At 33.6% G+C, this 20,076-nt stretch overlaps 1 protein-coding gene across 2 annotated transcripts in view; it reads left to right on the top strand.

Moving 5' to 3' along the window:
- Positions 1-20,076, top strand: part of SK (small conductance calcium-activated potassium channel) — a 975,882-nt gene that overhangs the window by 885,600 nt on the left and 70,206 nt on the right. For both annotated transcript variants that reach the window (XM_072546075.1, XM_072546076.1), the window contains 2 exons: positions 7,526-7,653; positions 17,167-17,236. In XM_072546075.1, the coding sequence (XP_072402176.1) occupies positions 7,526-7,653; positions 17,167-17,236 (198 nt within the window). The remainder of the gene's footprint in view (positions 1-7,525; positions 7,654-17,166; positions 17,237-20,076) is intronic.

Genomic DNA, 20,076 nt, shown 5'->3' with positions numbered 1-20,076 from the left:
GATTTTAACCAAATTTTTTTTAATGTCATGTAATAAAAGGTCTATTGCGGGACAAAATATGAAATATTTAGTTAAATTTTCAGGGCATTTTATGATACTTTTTCTTCGTCGAGAATGGAGAATTTGTATTAGCGATTTTTTGATTAAAAAAATTTCTACGCCACTGGATTTAGAGTGGCGTCAAATAGCTATGACAAAATTTTTATTAAGATATATTTATTAATAACAAACTTATGACAACTTAGAATTTTAAAACTCACTAAGAAAAAAATATTCTGTATTAACGTTAAAAAAACACTCTGTATTAACAGAAACATGGAAACATAATTTTAGTTTAAATCCTAGTTGCCTCTACCAATCCACCATCTAATTGGATACATTTGTCGTAGCGTTTATGAATATTTCTAATTACATTTCTTAGTTGTTGGGGAGTAATTTCTGCATATGCCTGTCGAATTCTTGCACGAAGTTCGTTTACGTCTCTTGCACGGGTTTGGTAAACTTTTTGTTTGATTGATAACTCCCCAGAGAAATAAGTCTAAAATTGTAAGATCTGGAGATCTGGGTGGCCAATCTATCAACGGACTACCCCGGCCTATCCAACGGTTCGGAAAATTTTCATTTAGCCATTGCTTCACGGTTCTGGCGTAATGAACAGAACACCTATCTAACTGGATATACAAATTTAATCGTTCATTAATTGGGAGCTCATGAATAGCATCCCACAAGTCGGTGTTTAAAAATTCTAAAAAGTTCTGTGTGTTCAAGTTTTCTTCAAAAAAGAAAGGACCAATAACTCGCTCGTTCAGTATACCACACCATACATTGATTTTTTGACAATACTGGCTTTTACAGTTTATTACCCAATGGGGATTATCTGCTGTCCAATAGCGACAATTCTGTGATGATACTACTCATTTTTTATGAAAGTGGCTTCGCCGGTAAACAACACGTTTTTTAGAAAATTTATATTGTTTAAATATTCCCCTTGGGCCCGTAAACAATATTCTAAACGTTTTGCTTCGTCGCCTTCTTGTAATGTGTGTAAGAATTTTGGTTTGAAAGGTTTAATATTATTTACCTTAAGACATCGCCGAATACTCACTCGAGGCACATTCAAATATAAACTGGCATTCCTTAAACTGGCATTAGGGTTATTTCTGAAATGATCTAAATTGATTTGATCATTTCCTCTTCTTCTTTGTAACGGGTTATTTTTTAAAATTAGTTTTGATACTGCACCATATTCATTAAGTATTCTATTTATTTTGTTTACCGTACCGCAGCTAATATTAGGACGATCCACATGTCTGTCATTAAATATTGTACAAACTTCCCTGGCACTTTTATCGCTATCTCCCAAAAGACGTATAATTTCAATTTTTTCTCTCAAACTTGCAGCCATGACACAAAATATTATTAAAAGAATTTGAAGTAAATATTGTTGCAGATATTATGCATAAATTTATGCTAGCACTGAAATTTGTATGATACAAATAATGTCAAACAGGAATATCGTTGTCATGGCAACTGAGATTTAAGTTGTAGCATGTAAAGTTAATAATAATGTAAGTGCTTTACTTGCATTAAATTTTTATGCTATTTTAAACATTTTTTTGTCTAGTAGTGGTTTATTATTAAAATTATTTAAAAAATAATTAGTTTTATGGTTATCTGTTGATACAGGGTGTTCTTTTTTGACTCGTAGCTTAGTGAGTTTTAAAATTTTAAGTTGTCATAACTTCGTCATTAATAAATATATTTTATTGAAATTTTTGTCATAGCTATTTAAAGCCACTCTAAATCCAGTGGCGTAGAAATTTTTTTAATAAAAAAATCGCTAATACACATTCTCCATTTTCGACGAAGAAAAAGTATCGTAGACTGCCCTGAAAATTTAACTAAATATTTCATATTTTGTCCCGCAATAGACCTTTTATTACATGACATTAAAAAAAAAATTTTTTAAAATCGGTTAACAACTTCAAATTTTATAGAGGTGTTTCCAATCTAAATGGGTCACACTGTATATTTAGAGGACGACATCAACAGAAGTAATGTCAACAGAACGACTGCCAAATCCACTATTTTTGTTGTGATTAATGATCAGCGAGATAAAAAAACAAAGAATATATTTATTTGGGATTATTATATTATTTAAGTGCAAAAAACCAGGTTGGAATGTCAGCCAGGAGACTGGCTCATTAATATAGTACAATATAGAGGAGGATGGTATGTTGAAATAGAGGAGAAATGGTCTTAAATATCGAAAGCGATTTAAGTGCCCCACATAATTCGATAGACCTTACGCACACATTTTAGTTTTAGTTTTAGTATTGTAAAAAAACCAAAAAAATAAAAAAAACCAAAAAATAAAAAAAATTGCTTTCCTGTCTATACAAATCAAGCTTTCAAATCTTTACTTTTTCAAGTTAATACTGACCCATGAGTATTAAATTCATATTCAAAACATAATGACGGTATTAGATTTTTGTTTTGATACAGGGCAGCGACAACCGCTGATACGTATTTCGACCTCCTTAGGTCTCGTCAGAACGGTATAGCCACTGCTCTGTGGCCAGAGGTCGAAATACGTATCAGCGGTTGTCGCTGCCCTGTATCAAAACAAAAATCTAATATCGTCATTATGTTTTATTACTTACTTCGTTTGGAGTACTAGAAACGGAATTCACTACGAATTTTGACCAGGATGAACGGCATGTGGAATGCAATTTTAGATTTCCTTGCCGAGTAATTTATCCAGCTGTTTGTGTCGCAAATTTTAGGAAACACAGTGGTAAAAATTTGAATTCGGTTTCGCTAGGTAGAAATCATTTGATTTCTCTTCTTGTTCATATTCAAAAATATATTAAAGGCCCGTCAGCTCTTTTATAACAGCCGCACAGGCTTAGTCCCTTCAGGCAGGTCAAATGAGGACCTTTTCGCAGAATCTGAGCATGGAATTCATGTGTGACAAATGGGCTCAACGGTGTGTTCGAGTACACACATATTTCGGACAGAGAGTCATCAACTTAGGTTTATGGTTCTCTGTTCGAAACACACACTTTTTCTTTAGGGTCTTAAGTCCCGCTGTCCAGTAGAATAACTTCAATAGAGTAAGTAAAGTAAATAGGGAGCAAAGCCGATCAGGAGAAACGGAGGGCATCACCCAGGGCATCCAAAGTAACACTCAGATCATAAGAATCTCCACGTTATTCAAGTGATGGGAAGGGGTGGAGGCAAAGACTGGGGGGTCAGATAGGTACCACTTTTATGGCAAAGTTTGACCGGTTTGATCTTCGGATATGTGGATCCCACTTTACAATGATATACAGTGTGTCCGTAAAGTATGGAATAAATTCGATATTTCCTAAATAAAAGCATTTTTGAAAAAATCTAAAACACGTCGATTTTTAAATTTAATGTTCTACATTTTACAATAAAATTTCATTATACAAGGTGATACACATTACAGCGATGACGTCATCGGCTCTTTTTTAAATGTAACACCCTGTATTTTAGGACATTTTTAGATCGATAAAAATGGGCTAATTTAAAAAAAAAGTATAATACTCGGGTCTAATGGATATAATTTGAAAGATATGCGCTTAGAAAATAAATTATTTATTATCAATTGCAAAATCGCGAACTCAGATGGAAGTGTGTAATTTATTTAATGATAAATATCCAGAAATACCCATCACACAGTCAACAGTAAGTAAGATTGAAAAGAAATTTCGAGAAACTCGTACGGTTGAAAATGCACGCAAATCAGGTCGTCCCTCTGTAAATTATATTACAACATTAGATGTTCTACGTGCTTTTGAAGAAGATGCACATACTTCTGTTCGTAAGGTTAGTAGTGATCTCGATGTTTGCAAAACAATGGTACACAAAGTACGTAAAAGTAAGTAAAGTAAGTAAAATGAGAGTTGTACAGGAATTAAACGAGGATGATCAAGATAAAAGAATACAATTTTGCGAAATAATTATGGATAGCAACCACCGAAACCCTCTCTTGGTTCAAAATGTTATTTTTTTTTTTTATGAGGCTACATTCGAATTAAATGGCGAGGTCAACCGTCAGAATTGTAGACACTGGGCAAAAGAAAACTCCAACTGAATGCGAGAACATCATACACAATACCCGCAAAAGGTAAACATATGGGCTGGCATTGTAAGAAATAAAATCATTGGACCCTACTATTTCGAAGGTAATTTAAACGGGCCAGCATACCTTCAGTTTTTAAGTAGGTATCTCGTATCTACTTTAGTTAATTTATTCCCCAGTATAATTATTAATCTTGGAGGTTTTGATAAAAGTTTATGGTTTCAACAGGATGGTGCGCCTCCGCATTATGCTTTAGATATTCGAAGGTACCTAAACGAAATTTTTCAGGTAAATTGGAAGACGTGGACATATTGAATGGCCAGCGAGGTCGTCAGACCTCAATCCTTTGGATTATTTTATGTGGGGTCATTTAAAGAATGTTGTTTATAAAACGAAACCTGCAAATATTGGAGACTTATAAACAAGGAGATAAACATGGAGAAAGTATAAACAAGGTTCTACAAGAATTTGTACAACGTTTGGGTTACTGTCAAATACAACAAAGGCTACAATTCGAACATTTAAGATTAAGTCATGTATTAATTACTGGATTACTTTCAAGTTATTCATTATAATTTATTTATAATTTATTAATATTATAAATCAATAAAAAATAATTTTCTAAGTGCATATCTTTCAAATTATATCCGTTAGACAACCAGTATTACTTTTTTGGAATCAGCTCATTTTTATCGATCTAAAATTGTCCTAAAATACAGGGTGTTACAGTTAAAAAACGAACCGATGACGTCATCACTGTAATGTGTATCACCTTGTATAATGAAATTTTATGTAAAATGTAGAACATTAAATTTAAAAATCGACGTGTTTAAGATTTTTTTAAAAAGGCTTTCCATTTAGGAAATATCGAATCTATTCCATACTTTACGGACACACTGTACACATATTCCTTAGGGGCAGGATTGATCACCGTGTGTGTGCATTCTGGAAACAAAACGAATAATAGCTCTAGGTTGAAAAAGGTTTAAAATAGATTTGTTCGTTGTATGCGCGAACAGTGTTTTAAAACGTTTTTTGTCTGTGCTTTACAGAAACATGCGTTCTTTGTGCAGTCAAAAAATTTTTATTAAACTGTTCTAGCGGTAGCCAGACCTAAAGTCAATCAAAACACAAGGCTGTAGTAGCGATGTGATATAGCGTAAAAAAAGTAATAAAACCAAGAAACAAATCATAGGGACAAGTCATAATCGCTCGATACATTATATGGAATAAAGCAAATAGTGACGATATTATAAAAGTTTGCAAGAATAACAATATAATTAAATATTTTTTCTCTACTACTTTATGCTTTAGAGAAGGGCCACGGGAAAGAACGATCAGACTCACATTTTGTATAAATCGAATTTTAAAGTTTTATTTTGGTTCAGGAAAATTAAATACAAAATGTTTAGTTATCAGTTTATTACTATACTTTTTTATTACTTTTTAATACAAAAATGAAAAATAAAATAGTTTGCTAATTATATCTTCTTCTTCTTAGAGTGCCATATCCCTACGGAACGTCGGCGACTACCATTCTTATAATATTTTTGATAATTATATATGTAATATATAATTATGTATGCTAATTATATATGTACTTGAAATCTTCAAATTTGTAATTAAGGAGCTGGACTCTGATCTATTTTGCGCGTTAAATGTCGATTGGTGGATCGTCGACAAATTTCACATCACTACCTTCATTCCTACCGGCATCGGGAACTAGTCCTTGGTAAAAGGAATGCGCTTCAGGGTTTGTCAGGAATTGTGTTAGGTGCAATAAACCATGCAATTTAGCAGTCCTAATAGGCAGAGGTTTATTATATAGCTTCTTTAGTGGAACAGGTTTCAATTTTCTCTTACGTGCCTGATTTTTTGAGGGAACTACCACAGTTGTAAGATATAGGCCATTTGTTTTGTCCGCCGCACGAATCACAAAAAATTATTAGATGGCGTATGTTTGAGTCCAAAACATGCAAAATAAAATGTTACAACATAGAACAAACATCATCGGCACCCTTTCGGGCAACACTTTCGTCGTACGTATAAAACACTGAAGTTGCATTTGACAGTACATGAATATTAAATGATATGAAGTTGAGTTAGGAGAGGGGAGGTTTTTTTGGTAATCAATCGTTATGGCTTCCATTGTATCGTTTTTTCGTGATTCTTTGTCGTAGTTGCAATGTTAGCTTTGAAAGTGTCGCAAGAGCTACATGGATCTTTACGTGGGTAGCCGAATGATATGTTGAAATTACTCACAAATATCTCATGAAATGTAGTGTAGCCTATTTTATTATTATTGTGTGATTCATTAAACATTCGATAAAATTTGGCTGTATTAAGTTCTGCAGGTAAATATACCTTTCCTACCTTTCAGGGACTCTATAAAGCTCATTACCATTGTTCTTGTTTCATCGGTCAACTTATTATGTCTGTTTTTATGACCATCTTCTTTAGCATCGCCAAATTCAAGTAAATTTTTCTTTATGGTTTGAGCACGGCGATTAGTCATGCCGTGTAAAGACAAAACTGCTTTATAGCAAACAACAGTATCTTGTAACTAGCCACTCACATTTACCCGAACTCTATAGCTATAAAAAAGATTGATTAAAACTTGCTTCAGCTTCAGGGTTTTGGCTTCTCCGTCTACCAACAGGTATAACCGTGACAAAATCTGTTAAATATTTATTTTGAGCATTGTAGTCCCCAACTCATTAAAATGAGAAATTAATCGTTGTCTTTCATTCGAAGGGATGACTTGAAAACAAATGTAACGAATGCACTTACAGTCTTCCCCGACCTCGTGAGTGGTGGCACGTAATTTTTTCAATACATCACTTATTTTGCCGGTTTTTCTCCGCTTTTTAACTTCACCTGGCTGATTATTTCCATTAGATATATCACTATCACTAAGATCACTTGACATTATAAATTTTCTCAAAAACAAACTAATGAAAACTACAAAACATTAGCAGCTTGCTTAGCGATTACAGAATAGAACTGACGCTAAGATGCTATAGATGCAAACGACAATCTACGTTTAATTACAAGGTCGTCGGAATCTGATCGTTATTAGCCGTCAGCGCGAGGAACCTGATCGTTCTTCTCCGTTGGCTTATATCTTTCCCCTTTATTATCTTCTGTACGGTGATCGTTATTGTACAAACGAAACCATGCTTGGGTTCTTTCCTTAGCTAAGAAAAGCTAAAATATGGCCCCAATATCTAAATTCCAACCAAAAATGGAGTCTGATCGTTCTTTCCTGTGGCCCTTCGATTATAATGTGAACAAAATCAGAATTTTTTGTATAGATAACTATGCCAAATATTTAGAAATTTACTTGGATTCATTAGAAAATTTTAATGAATTGTTTATCTTTTTATTTATTTTAACTATAAATATGGTTTTCAGTTAAAAAATGCAGCTGCGAATGTCCTACGTGAAACCTGGTTGATTTATAAACATACAAGGCTAGTGAAAAGAGTTAATCCAGGTAGAGTTAGGACTCACCAAAGAAAATTTTTACTTGCAATTTATGCGTAAGTATTTTTTAGTGTATGCCTAAGTAAGTAAATTTCTATGCGATGATTTCTATACAATTGAAGCCAAAAAAAACGGGTTTACCCATACCCTTAACATTGAGATTTTATAACTACATGTTTTTTAACTTTTATAAACTCATGGTCAAAACTTACATTAAATACCGAAATGGGTGCAAATTTACCACAACAGTTTCGTCTTAATTTTTTATTATAATTAAGGAATATCAAAAAGAAATATATTCTGATTATATTATATGTATATATATATATATATATATATATATATATATATATATATATTATAGAATGGGGGAAAAACGTATCCATCGACGTAAGAAAAGGGAATACGAACAAAACACTTTCAGTGAGATAAAAAATTTATTCGATAAAAATGAAACGAGGAAATACTACAAATCCTTAAATAATAGACGTCGAGAATTTAAACCACGATTAAAAATTTGTAAAATCAACGGTGAAATTCTACATGATAAAAACCCAGTTATTAACAGATGGGTACAACATTTCATCGAACATCTAAATGTAAACGATATTGAAGGAGGTTACAACATAGAAAATCAACAAAATCTACATTTACATGTCATTTACACAGTGAAGATCCAACAAGAGAAGAAGTGTCAAATGTCATCCTAAAACTCAAAGACAATAAAGCCCCAGGAATCAATGAAATCTGTTCGGAAATATATAAAAAAGTTGGTGATCAACTTTTTGCAGTAATCCATAAACTAATAGTACTTATATGGCAGATTGAATTGGTACCAGAAGAGTGGCTAAAGGGAATAATATATCCGTTGCATAAAAAGGGTGATCAACTGAAGTGTAAGAACTATAGAGGCATTACTCTGTTAGCATCTGCGTATAAAATCTTCAGCAATGTATTGTTTGAAAGACAAACATTTTACAAAGGATATTGTTGTTCAATATTAATGCGGATTTACTGCTGGAAATTCAATTACACATCAAATTCAAACACATAGGCAGATTCTAGAAAATCACTAGAATATAACATAGATACACACCATCTCTTCGTCGACTTCAAAGCAGCCTATGACAGTGTGAAAAGAACTGCATTATATAATGCAATGATGGACTTTGGGATCTTGGGTTAGAATTGAAAGAGAAAACACTATTACTTCTTTGACATTAATAATGGTCTAAGACGGGGGACGCGCTGGAGTCTCTCCTCTTTAATAGTGCCTTGGAAAAGGCAATCAGACAATTAAATAGTAGAATGAATGGAACTATTTTTAATAGATCAACGCAAATTCTCGCATTCGCTGACGATATAGTTCCAGTGGGCAGAAGTTTGAGAGACATGGTGCAGTAATTTACAAGGCTTGCGTACGCGGCAAGTGAATTAGGACTGGTAAACGAGGAGAAAACGAAATATATGTTGGTTTTTAAAAACCCTAGAAATATCCAAAAGAGAATTCAAATTAACAACCATACCTTTAAGCAAGTCAAAGAATTCACATATCTTGGATCGCTAGTAAACGCAACAAACACGACAAGCGACAAATAAAAAGACGCATAGCGATAGCAAACAGAACTGTTCACGGTCTCCAGAAACATTTAAAAAATAAAACGTGCAGTAAAGCTCGATAGATACAAGACCTTAATAAGACCGGTTTTGATATATGGGGCTGAAACGTGGACCTTATCTCAAAATGATATTAAACTTTTTGGTATTTTTGAGAGAAAAATTCTTAGAAAGATTTTTGAGGCCGTAAATGAAAATGGGCTATGGCGTCGAAGATACAACTTTAAACTATATCAGTAATACACCGATCTAGATATTGTGAAATTCGTTAAAGTGCAGAGACCTAGATGGGCTAGACACATTGCCAAGATGTCAGATCACGAATACACGAAGAGATTACCATTTTAAAATCCAGAGGGCGCAAAAAGCAGAGGACGACCACGAAGGAGATGGATTGATGATATGGAAGAAGACCTACAGATTCTAAGGGTCAAAAGATGGAGGGAAGTTGCCAAGAATCGACAGGAGTGGCGACGTCTTTATGAGCAGGCCAAGTTCCATAACCGATTGTCGAGCTACTTATGATGATGATATCATACTTATTAGAAACTTATATATTTCGAGTTTTCTGCGCATACGTATATAAATATATATACGTATATACGTAATAAAAAATAAGTAAAATTACTATTTGTTATACTGAAAATATTCAATAGTTAACATTATAAAATTACTTTAATTTAATAAAATTACTTAACCGGTTTCATAATTAATTTTTGTCAATTATCAGATAATTTCAATTGATTATTATATTGAAAATAATTTTTTTCTGTTTTTCATTCTATCAAACATTTATTCAATTAAAAATTAATTCGTAAAATATTTATATTTAAGAAAAAAATGTGATTTGTAAAGTAAATATGACTTTAGTTTGAAAAAAATACATTATCATAATATCATTTTAAAAGTACAAAATATTCTATAAAAGATTCAGACGATGACTTAGAGTTTTATCAAATGTTTTAGAAAAGTTTTTCTAATTTTTTTTTCTTATCGGAAAAATCGTTTGAAAATTTTTGGAAAAAAATCATGGTATAACTTACAGAAAAAGGAAAGGATTCTACAAATTAGATTTTACCTCAAAAAATTACGAAAATTTTCATTTACGGAAATTTTTTTGGAAAATTTTGAGGAAAACTCTACTACTTGACGCTTTTCAGAATAGTAACAGAAGTGAGCATACAAATTTTCAAATCAATCGGTATAAAAATATCATAATCAGTTTGAAAATTGTTACCGAGACCTAAAATGCGCAGGCAAGTGGTACATTTGACCCCGTTTTATGGCTCTTTGTACCAACCCAGCTGTCCGCCCTTTTGGATTTAGAGTTTTTAGGGGCTAAATAATGAGCCATGAAAATGGCGGACATATTACTTATCTTTAATTTTTCCCAAAAAAATTGCAACTTCACCCCTGTCCGCCACCCCTTATGTATCCACTCTCTCGTCCGCCCTTTGGGATTTCGTCTAATTATACCAAGATCTTACTCTGGGCAAATTTTCAGCCATATTATTGATCGTTAATTTTTCCGAAAAAAATGACAACTTCATCCCTGTATAGCTACCCTCTGTACCACGAGGGGCGTCTGCCTTAAGGCAAAGTCTTAACCCAGTTACAATGAATATATTCCAATAGAGAAATGTCATATTACTGATCAGTTCAAAATTTCGGCTTTATCTCTTGGACTATTATTGCTATAGTTTAAGTTTACTTCGATATAGATTATTTTAGAAAAGACAATTTTTCGGGACTGAAATGTAAACACAATTTGTAGTACCATGTTTAGGACCGGTCTCGAATATCATTAAATGTATATGAACGCAATCGACCGATTAAATAAGAGTAGTATTTGAGTTTTTGAACTTTATAGTTGTCCTTGAGTTGAAGTTGTATTAAAAATTGTAATTCGAATTAAGTATTTTAAAGAAGTGTAACATTGGTAACAACGGTGAGATTGAAGAGATATTAAATAATTGTGAAATAAAGAAATGGATACGTCCGGACCCCCCGCATTGTTTTTAAAACTTAAAGAGGAAATAAAGAAGCGTAGGGAGATAAAGTAGAATCCAGGACAAGAAGAGGAAGAGCTGAAGAAGAAGCGTAAGAAAGAAATGGAAAAGAAAAGGGAAAATAAAAAGGAGAAGCGTAGGCAAGAAGAGGAAGCGAAGAAGGAGAGCCGTAGAAAAGTAGAGGTAGAAATTATAAATAGTTTATCCAAAAAACTTATAAAAATTTTAAATTAGAGATAAGTCACATTACTAGAAAAATATTTAAATTAGAAGAACAACAGAATAATTTAGAAAATAAAATAGTACAACAAAAAAATTGGTGCAAAAAATAATTTAAAAAATCAAATAGTACAACAACAAAGTAATTTAAAAACCGATTTAAGAAATAAAATAAAACAAAAACAAAACGATTTGAAATTTAATTTAGAAAGGTTGAGTTGGAAAGAAAAATGAATACCCAAGCTTCCTTATCTAATATTGTTTCAGTAACTAATATTGAATGAGATCAAACAGCTTCATTCTCTTCCATAGTTGAACCAGGCACAGTTAGAGCTAGCACAATTTAAAAAACCACCCATATTCAATTTTAAGCTGTAACTAGAACAAATGGAATGGACTGGACAAGAAATGGCAGGTTCCTTGGTAGCCTCTCTCCAAAGACAGGCAGCAACTATCTTGCAATTTCTTTTCCAGGATATACTTAGTTATATCTCTCTCCAGACACCTAAAAATTTTCTGGAGCAAATTAGTATACATTCATTCATATATGGACTACAAAATGTCAAGATGGAACAAGCTCCTCGATTACAGCATCGCCAAACGCTAAATCGAGCACTAATCTTAGCTTAGTAGTATGAAGCGGCAAAAAGTATTTCCAGATCTCACCCAAAATTAAAAGAAATAAGATTTCGAGAAAATGAGGAAGTCACTACCTCAGATAATCAACAATTTATTTTATTCCAGGTTATTAAGCATATTTACAACATATTGTAGACGCTGATCCGAAGCAAAAAAAGAAGAACCAAAAAATGAGATCAGAAGATCGCCTAGATTGACATCAAAAAACCCATTACCTAGTTCTACTAGAAATACTAGTAACTATAGGTCTCTAAGAAATCGATTTTCCACAACTGACCACAGAAAGGAAAAAGATACTCGCAAATCTGAAGTTACTCATTTGAAGAGGCAACTAGCGATTAGTAAACATAAAATAGAATAAGGTAACTTGAAATAATGCAAAACCTACAAACCAATGCCAGTACTGTAAAAGACTTGAAGGAAAAGAGAACATAACCGAAGAACAACAGTTATTCGGTTAGTGTCTTTGGTTAGGTAACCAGTGAAACAGGAAGTAGATAATGATCAAGACTTCCCTGGAAAACCTTAAAAAGAGTCATGACAAAGAAAATTACTTAAAAAGCATTCAAGAATGGCGGCTTAAAAATGTAGTAAGATTTATTTGGCAAAAAATAATCAAATACAGTGGCACTATAAAAGCGTACTGGGCTCAATGGGAATCTCTGTATCTTTCCAATGGTCTATTATATTGGAAGTAGGAAACTCCCGGTGGAGTATAAACAAGTGGTACTGCCAAAATCACACATTAAAATTGTATTAAAAGAACTTCATAGCAGCCTTTCTGGAGAGCATTTTAGAGTTAAAAGAAAACTTGCCATAGTTCGAGACAGATTTTACTGTGTCTATTGTCGCCGAGATGTAGGATATAAGGGTAATAAGTGCGATTTGTACAACTGTAGAAAAGGTTCTTGAACAAAAAGTCGTGGTAAAATGGTACAATATCTTCCCGGAGTGCCTTTTGAACGACTTGCAGTGGATATTCTGGGTCCACTTCCGATGCCAGAGTGAGAAAACAAGTACTTAATGGTCGCAGTGGATATTTTTTTTTAATGGCCTGAAATTTCCCCTCTTCCTAATCAAGCGGCGAACACAGTAGCAGAAGTATTCATAATACTCATGTTATCACGATATGGAGTTCTTTTAGAGTTACATTCTGATTAAGGGCGAAATTTTGAATCAGAATTATGGCAAGAATTAATGAAAATCATGGATATTAAGGAAACTCACCCTACGCATTTCCATCCACAATCAGATGGAATGGTCGAAAGACATAATAGAACTGTTTGTCAATACCTTCCAACGGTTTGCGCTGATAATCAAAAAGCGAAGAATAACGTTCATCCCTACGTATATCGAAAATTAGGAAAAAAAATTGGAGAGTCTGCTGGTAAACCTTTTGAAAGAGATGACACAGTATGGTTATACAATCCCACACGTAAGAAAGCACTTTGTCCGAAATTTCAACGAAACTGAGAAAGCCCGTACATCGTCCTGCAGAAAATAAACGATCTAACCGACCGCGCGCATTCCGTTTCCAGCTAGAAGTAAACCCAAGGTAGTTTATATCGAGATATTAGCTCCATACCATGGAACTCATCCACCCCGTTCTCTTTAATCGGTCGCTAATAGATCACATTTTAGAACAGGTCAATAGATTTAAGTACCTGGGATGTTGGATCGATAGCAGCCTAAATCCTGATCTAGAAATAAGATCGAGAATAGAACAGGCCAGAAAATCTTTCGAAAAAATAAAAAAACTGCTTTGTGATTCTCGAATAAAACTCGAAATTCGACTACGTTTATCAAAATGCTACGTTTGGTCGACTCTTCTATATGCAGTTGAAACGTGGACCCTAAAAACATCAACCGTAAATAAATTGGAGGCCTTTGAAATGTGGACCTACCGGAGAATGCTCAAAATTTCATGGACATCGCATACCTCAAACGAAGAAGTGCTGCATAGAATAGGCAAGGAAAGAGAACTTTTTAACACAGTAAAAGTTAGAAAAACATCATACCTAGGCCACATACTGAGAAATAATAAGTACCAATATGCCCAACTTATAGTGAAAGGAAAAATCGAGGGAAAGAGAGGCCTAGGAAGGAAAAGACTATCGTGGCTCAGAAACATCCGACAATGGACAGGGCTAAATTTTGAACAGCTAATAAGAACAGCTGAAGATAGAGAAGATTTTAAAATTGTAGTAGCCAACCTCCATTGAGGAGAGGGCACTTTAAGAAGAAGAAGAAGAATAGATCACTTATTCGAGGCGAATAACTATAAAGGAGAGAGCAGTACGACAATTCCGTAAGATTTACTCTATATAGAAAAAGTCCCTTAACGAAAAAGAAGAGGTATTAACACATTGAGTGCCACTATGGACAAAAAAAATTTTTTTTTGTCAATTTTTAAATGAAAATAACCATAAATAACTTTTTATGCTAATTGAAAAATAAAAAACCTGCAATTTAACAAAAAAAAAACAAAAATGGTGACACGTTGGTCTCAAGCGGCCTCTGAGTTTCAATTTTTGCTTTCGGGCCATATGGGACCAATGTGTCACCACACCATACTGATGTAATACTCGTATATTCACAGATTTCGACTCGCAAAGGTTTACGTCACGGCGCGAACGTGACGTTTTGGTGAGTAAAGATGTCTATTTTTGAGAAAGAACAGCAACGTTTAGAAAAGGTATTGCAAGAATGTTTTTCCGACGAGAGGCTGTGAACGATTTTGAACCCGAAGGAACATCAGATGAATTTGAACCCGAATCGGAGAACGAGTCTGACTCTGATTCATCAGAATATCAGCCATGCAAGAAGAAGAAAGTTTTAACAAAAATATGTGGCTCAAAACGCACTGCCAATTTACACGAAGTGAACTTAGGTGCATCGACATCTAGTGAAATTATCCAACCAGTCAATAAACCACAACATAATATAGCAGATACCATTGAAGCTGTTATTCAACAAATGCAGGTTTTCTCATCAAGTGACGAAGAAGAGGACCAACAAGTTACTAATGCTACATATGTCTGGAAGCCAGTCAGTGGCAATTACCTAAAGAAATTTGATTTTGTGGCAAACGAAAATGGTACTGGATTTCGACCAGAATTGTATGAAACTATGTACAATAAAATTCCATACGATTTTTACAAATTGTTTGTAAATGACGATATCATAAACTTAATAGTAATAGGCAAAAATAATTTTTTTGGATCTTTTAATTATTTTTCTACTTTTAGGTGACTGAACTATTAGAAAAATTGAGAATTACATTTCAGAGCTCGATTGTACCTTCACAAAATAAATGTATCGATGAAACATTAGTTCCCTTTAGAGGACGGCTAAAGTTTTTACAGTATATCAAAAACAAATGCCATAAATGTGTCAATAAGTTGTTCAAGTTATGCCTTGAAAAGGGTTATACCTATAACTTTAGTATATATTGTGGAAAATCCAAAAACGAGCAAATGTCAGTTCCATCCAAAATTGTCATAGATCTAATGGACAAGCTCTTATACAAAGGATGCAAACTTTACACGGATAATTGGTATACCTCTTGCATGTTAGCAACTGAATTATTAAAGCAAAATACCCATCTTGTAGGAACATTACGTGTAAACCGAAAATTCAACCCAAAAGATGTTATTCAAAAAAACTTAAAAAGGATGAAACGGTTGCTGCTGAATGTAAGGAAGGAATTGTGGTACAAAAATGGCGCGATAAACGCGATGTTCTGTGTCTAATTACTAAGAACACGGCTGAGATGGTTTCAGTGAAGCAAAGATGACAAGATATTTTGAAGCCAAAAATAGTTATAGATTATAATAAATGTACTTAAGGCATTTACTGATTTATCCGATCAAGTGAAAGCCTATAATACTTCCTTAAGGCGAAGCTTAAAATGGTACAGAAAGCTGGCGTTGGAACTCCTAACGGGAACGTGTCGTGTAAATGCTTATATTGCTCATCAAGAAATAGCCGATGTCAATATGTCAATTACTAAATTTAGAAAGGAAGTTGTAAAGGGACTATTGCGAGAAGGTGAAGATTTTACGCCAAATAATGAAGAGTCCGAGGAAGCCTAACATATACTGGAAGATGTTGGCCGAGCTAATAAAAGACGTTGCGTTATTTGTTATGCGAAGATCTCTGAACAATCGGATTCCAAGGAGGTCTCAAGAAAAACCCCACAAAGTTCACTGAAGTGCTCTAATTGTAAAAAACATTACTGTATATCTTGTTTTTTGTAGAGCATAACGCAACGAAAATATAAAATACCAAAGCCCTTGTTCCCTTTATTTTAAGTTTTCATGTAGAGTAAAGTTTTATTTTTATGTACATGTACTTCTTTGTAAGTAAATAAATAAATTTAAATTATAGAAACCTTTAAAAATTATAATTTTTATTTAAAACAATAAAAAAGTCACATTGCTGTAGGGTGCCACAACGGTAATATAGCAAATATAGCAACTGGTCCGTCAGGCCATACGTTTCAAGATCCCATTGATTTAAATGAATATAACGAGATCAACGCTGCTTCATATAATGAAATGTTTCGACGCTGCATATGAGTCCACATTGGTATCACACAGCCATGGACGAGACCACGTTAGTCTTATCTGGCACTCAACGTGTTAAAGAAATCTAGAATGATCGAGATGTCATCGAAAAATTCCGAAGTGTCTAATAATGTCTGGAATTTTAGAAAATGTACATAAACACAAAAAGTTGAGAGTTTAAATAACAGTAGTATTCGAGTTTTGAAGTTTATAGTTGTCCTTGTTTTAAAGTCGTTTACAGTATTGTAATATAGTTGGTCTCTGAATAAAGTATTTTAAAGAAATGTAAAGAAATGTTTTCCAAGTAAACAAAAAATAGAAATAGATTACTTGAAATACAAAAGAAATTATTGTCCTGAAATACATTTTCTTTCTTTACCTCCTATAGAACTTTTAAAAAATCTGGATAATCCAATGTGTTCGTGTAAGACTTATAAACTTAGTAAAAGTTTGCTCCAAATAATAATAATCAAACTGTTTAAGTACCGCAAATTATTTCATTTGTTTTTCTTTGTAGGTTAAGAAAAGTAAAAATGGACCAACGTAAATTAATGGATAATGCCAATACTATAACAGATATGGCCAAGGTAATATAATATTTTTAAGATATATTTCTTACTTGTATTGTTGGATTATATTTTTAACCTAATGCTAAGAAAACACGTTTTGATAATCTCATTATTGTTTTGCACTAATTGCATTAAATATAAAATATATAAAACCTACAGTAACTATAAATATACCTATAGTAACTCTCCTTCGCCAGGTTTACGTTTCTTTCCATACACAGTTCTACATACAAAGTGTAGATTTTTTTCATTGTCAGTTCTACGCTCAAATACTTCACATTTGGAGATCTAATCCTAGAGTAATGGCTACTGTACTTAGGAAGCGACTTTAAGTGGTATTTGATTAAGTAAATGGTTTCATCTGTTGTTTTATTCGATGGAGCTTTACGACCTCTTTGGTCCTTGTGAGAAGCCGAGTTTGTGCTGGTCATTTTTTTCATTATAACATTAGTAATTCGTTTATTACTGACATCAAGGGTTTTCATAAAAAAAACCTTACATACTCTATATTCTTCGAATATGTAAGTACAGCTTGTTCTCTTTAAATAGCTCGCATTAGGTTTTTTTCTTGCAGGATCTGGAAGGCTAATGCAAGAACATAAAAAAGAAGTTTGAAGGTCCCAGCTTCCAAATCCCCAATAACTGTCAAAAATAGATTGGCATTTGTCATTAGGGATATTTGTATTACAACCGTATCTATAGTTATGGTTAAACTCTTCCATACGCTTTGCTCAATGCACTGTTCCTTTTCTGTCAGTATAAAGGTGCCCTTCATTTCTTACCTGCTTTGCACGTACCAGTGCCCAATTGTCTGACCTTTTCAGCCTCTTCTTACCGGGGTGTTTGTTATGTTCTTTTCATGGTCCTGGTTTAGGTAGTTCAGGTTCTACTTCGGATTTGCTGTCACTGTCACTAGATTGAGGCTGGTATGTAGAATCTGCATCTCAGTCGTCTGAAAAAATAAGACATGAGCTAGTTTTACCTGATAATAATCTGATTCATAGCCTTTATAAACACAAACTATGGGCTTTACCGAATTTTCACTTACCGATAAAGAGGTTATGTTGAGACTCCTGTTCTTCTTCATCTCCAATACTTGCGATGTCCATTTCGATTAAGGTAACAAAACTTTAGTTGCTTTACTCTTAAAGTTGCCAACTATCGTAGAATAATATGGGTAAAGTTTGAATTAAAAGATACTACAGCAACAGTGTCGACAAGCGTGTACAACATTCAACAACAAACAACTCTGATGACAGTCAGTTGGAGGCCAAGGGGTACAAGTGGCGCTTGTACCTCTTGGCTTCTCAGGAAAACAGCTGATATTTGAGGTAGTACTTATACTATCCGCTAGATTGCAGAACTGTGTAGTGATACGCTTGTATCCCTTTGCCACAAAAATATTTGACTCCATAGCAACTACTTAGTGCACTTAACTCCATTTTGTTTAAAATTGCACTTGTACCCCTTGGCTTCTAGGCTCCTCATATAAGAATATTGAAAACTACGTTCCATTATAAATAAACTACATAATATTTTTATTTGTTGCTTGTGAAGTTTGCCGTTTGATATCTTCTAAAGTAACCCCTTCTTTTTGTGTTTTATCAAAATGTTAAATAATACATTAAATATTATTTCACGACTTTGTCCTGATATCACGGATCTACAAATCCAAATTATCCTGGATTGGATTATCCAAATCACCAGTCACTTTGCGAATATAGACACAAGAAACAAACAATTACATCTGTACATGTACAATCGTTACTAACAAGTAGTTACGCTACTGAAAGTAAGCCATAATAAGGTTTAACACTTTCGCTGCTGACTTCTATGATAGATGAGTTGCCGGGTGCATTTTTTTTCTAAAAATTTTAATGTTTTGGGCTTTATAATTGCTTTAGTACTAAACTGAAGCCCATATATAGAGAGTTTAGTTGTTTTTTATCAATGTCACGCATGCGTGTCGGGCGCACCTAGGTATAGTAATCGTTAAAACATTCGACGCATAATCCGGGCTCTTCTGTACATTGTTGGCAGTGGTAAAGCGTCATTTTACGGATTTTCTTGCCAGAGCACACTCTACATCGCTTTCTTACTGTTTTTCCTTGTTTGCCCTTGGCCAAAATTTTAGTAATAATGTGGACTGTTTTAATTGTCGGCCTCAGCTTGTTATTCATCCCAATGTTTAATAGTTTTTCCAAAACTGACAGTCGGTAGTCATAAAGGCTCATCGGACGTAAAACAAATTGTTTATGTAGCAAGTACGAATTCATTAGCATCAAGTGTATGTATTGTATGCCCAACTTCTTGTACCACCTTAATGATTTTCTTTCACAGGGATAGTAAGAGTTTAGTTGGTCTTGCCGATCGACACCCCCCATATGCTTATTATAATTAAAAATTGCAGTAGGTTTTTCTCTGGGTCTATTCCTTCTATTAACAAATTCCGTCATTTCACTTCCAAATTCATTAGAGATATAAAGAACGTCACGTTTGTCCTTCCATTTACCAACTAAAATATTATCAGAAAAACAAGCAATTCGCTCACCTTTTTTTAGTTTTTTTTTCAATAACGTCTTTGGGATTATGCTTCCTTCTCACATTTACTATTCCAGTGCAGTAAGTACTTCGATTTGTTAATATTTTAAGTTCATAAGAATTATAAAAATTGTCCATGTATACACTATGTCCTTTGTCCAAATATTCCTGAAGTAGCTGTAAAACTACTTTTGTTGTGTGGCCTTTTCCACCGGCATCATCCAGGGCTCCAGTGTAGACTAAAGATTTTAGAACTAAACCACTTGGCTCTGTAAGAATATAGAGTTTTATCCCGTATTTATGACGCTTGTTCTTGA

Source organism: Diabrotica undecimpunctata, chromosome 10, assembly GCF_040954645.1.
Source record: "Diabrotica undecimpunctata isolate CICGRU chromosome 10, icDiaUnde3, whole genome shotgun sequence".
NCBI classification, from domain to species: domain Eukaryota; kingdom Metazoa; phylum Arthropoda; class Insecta; order Coleoptera; family Chrysomelidae; genus Diabrotica; species Diabrotica undecimpunctata.
The sequence above is the reverse complement of the archived record's forward strand: the minus strand, read 5'-3'. Positions and strand labels throughout refer to the sequence as shown.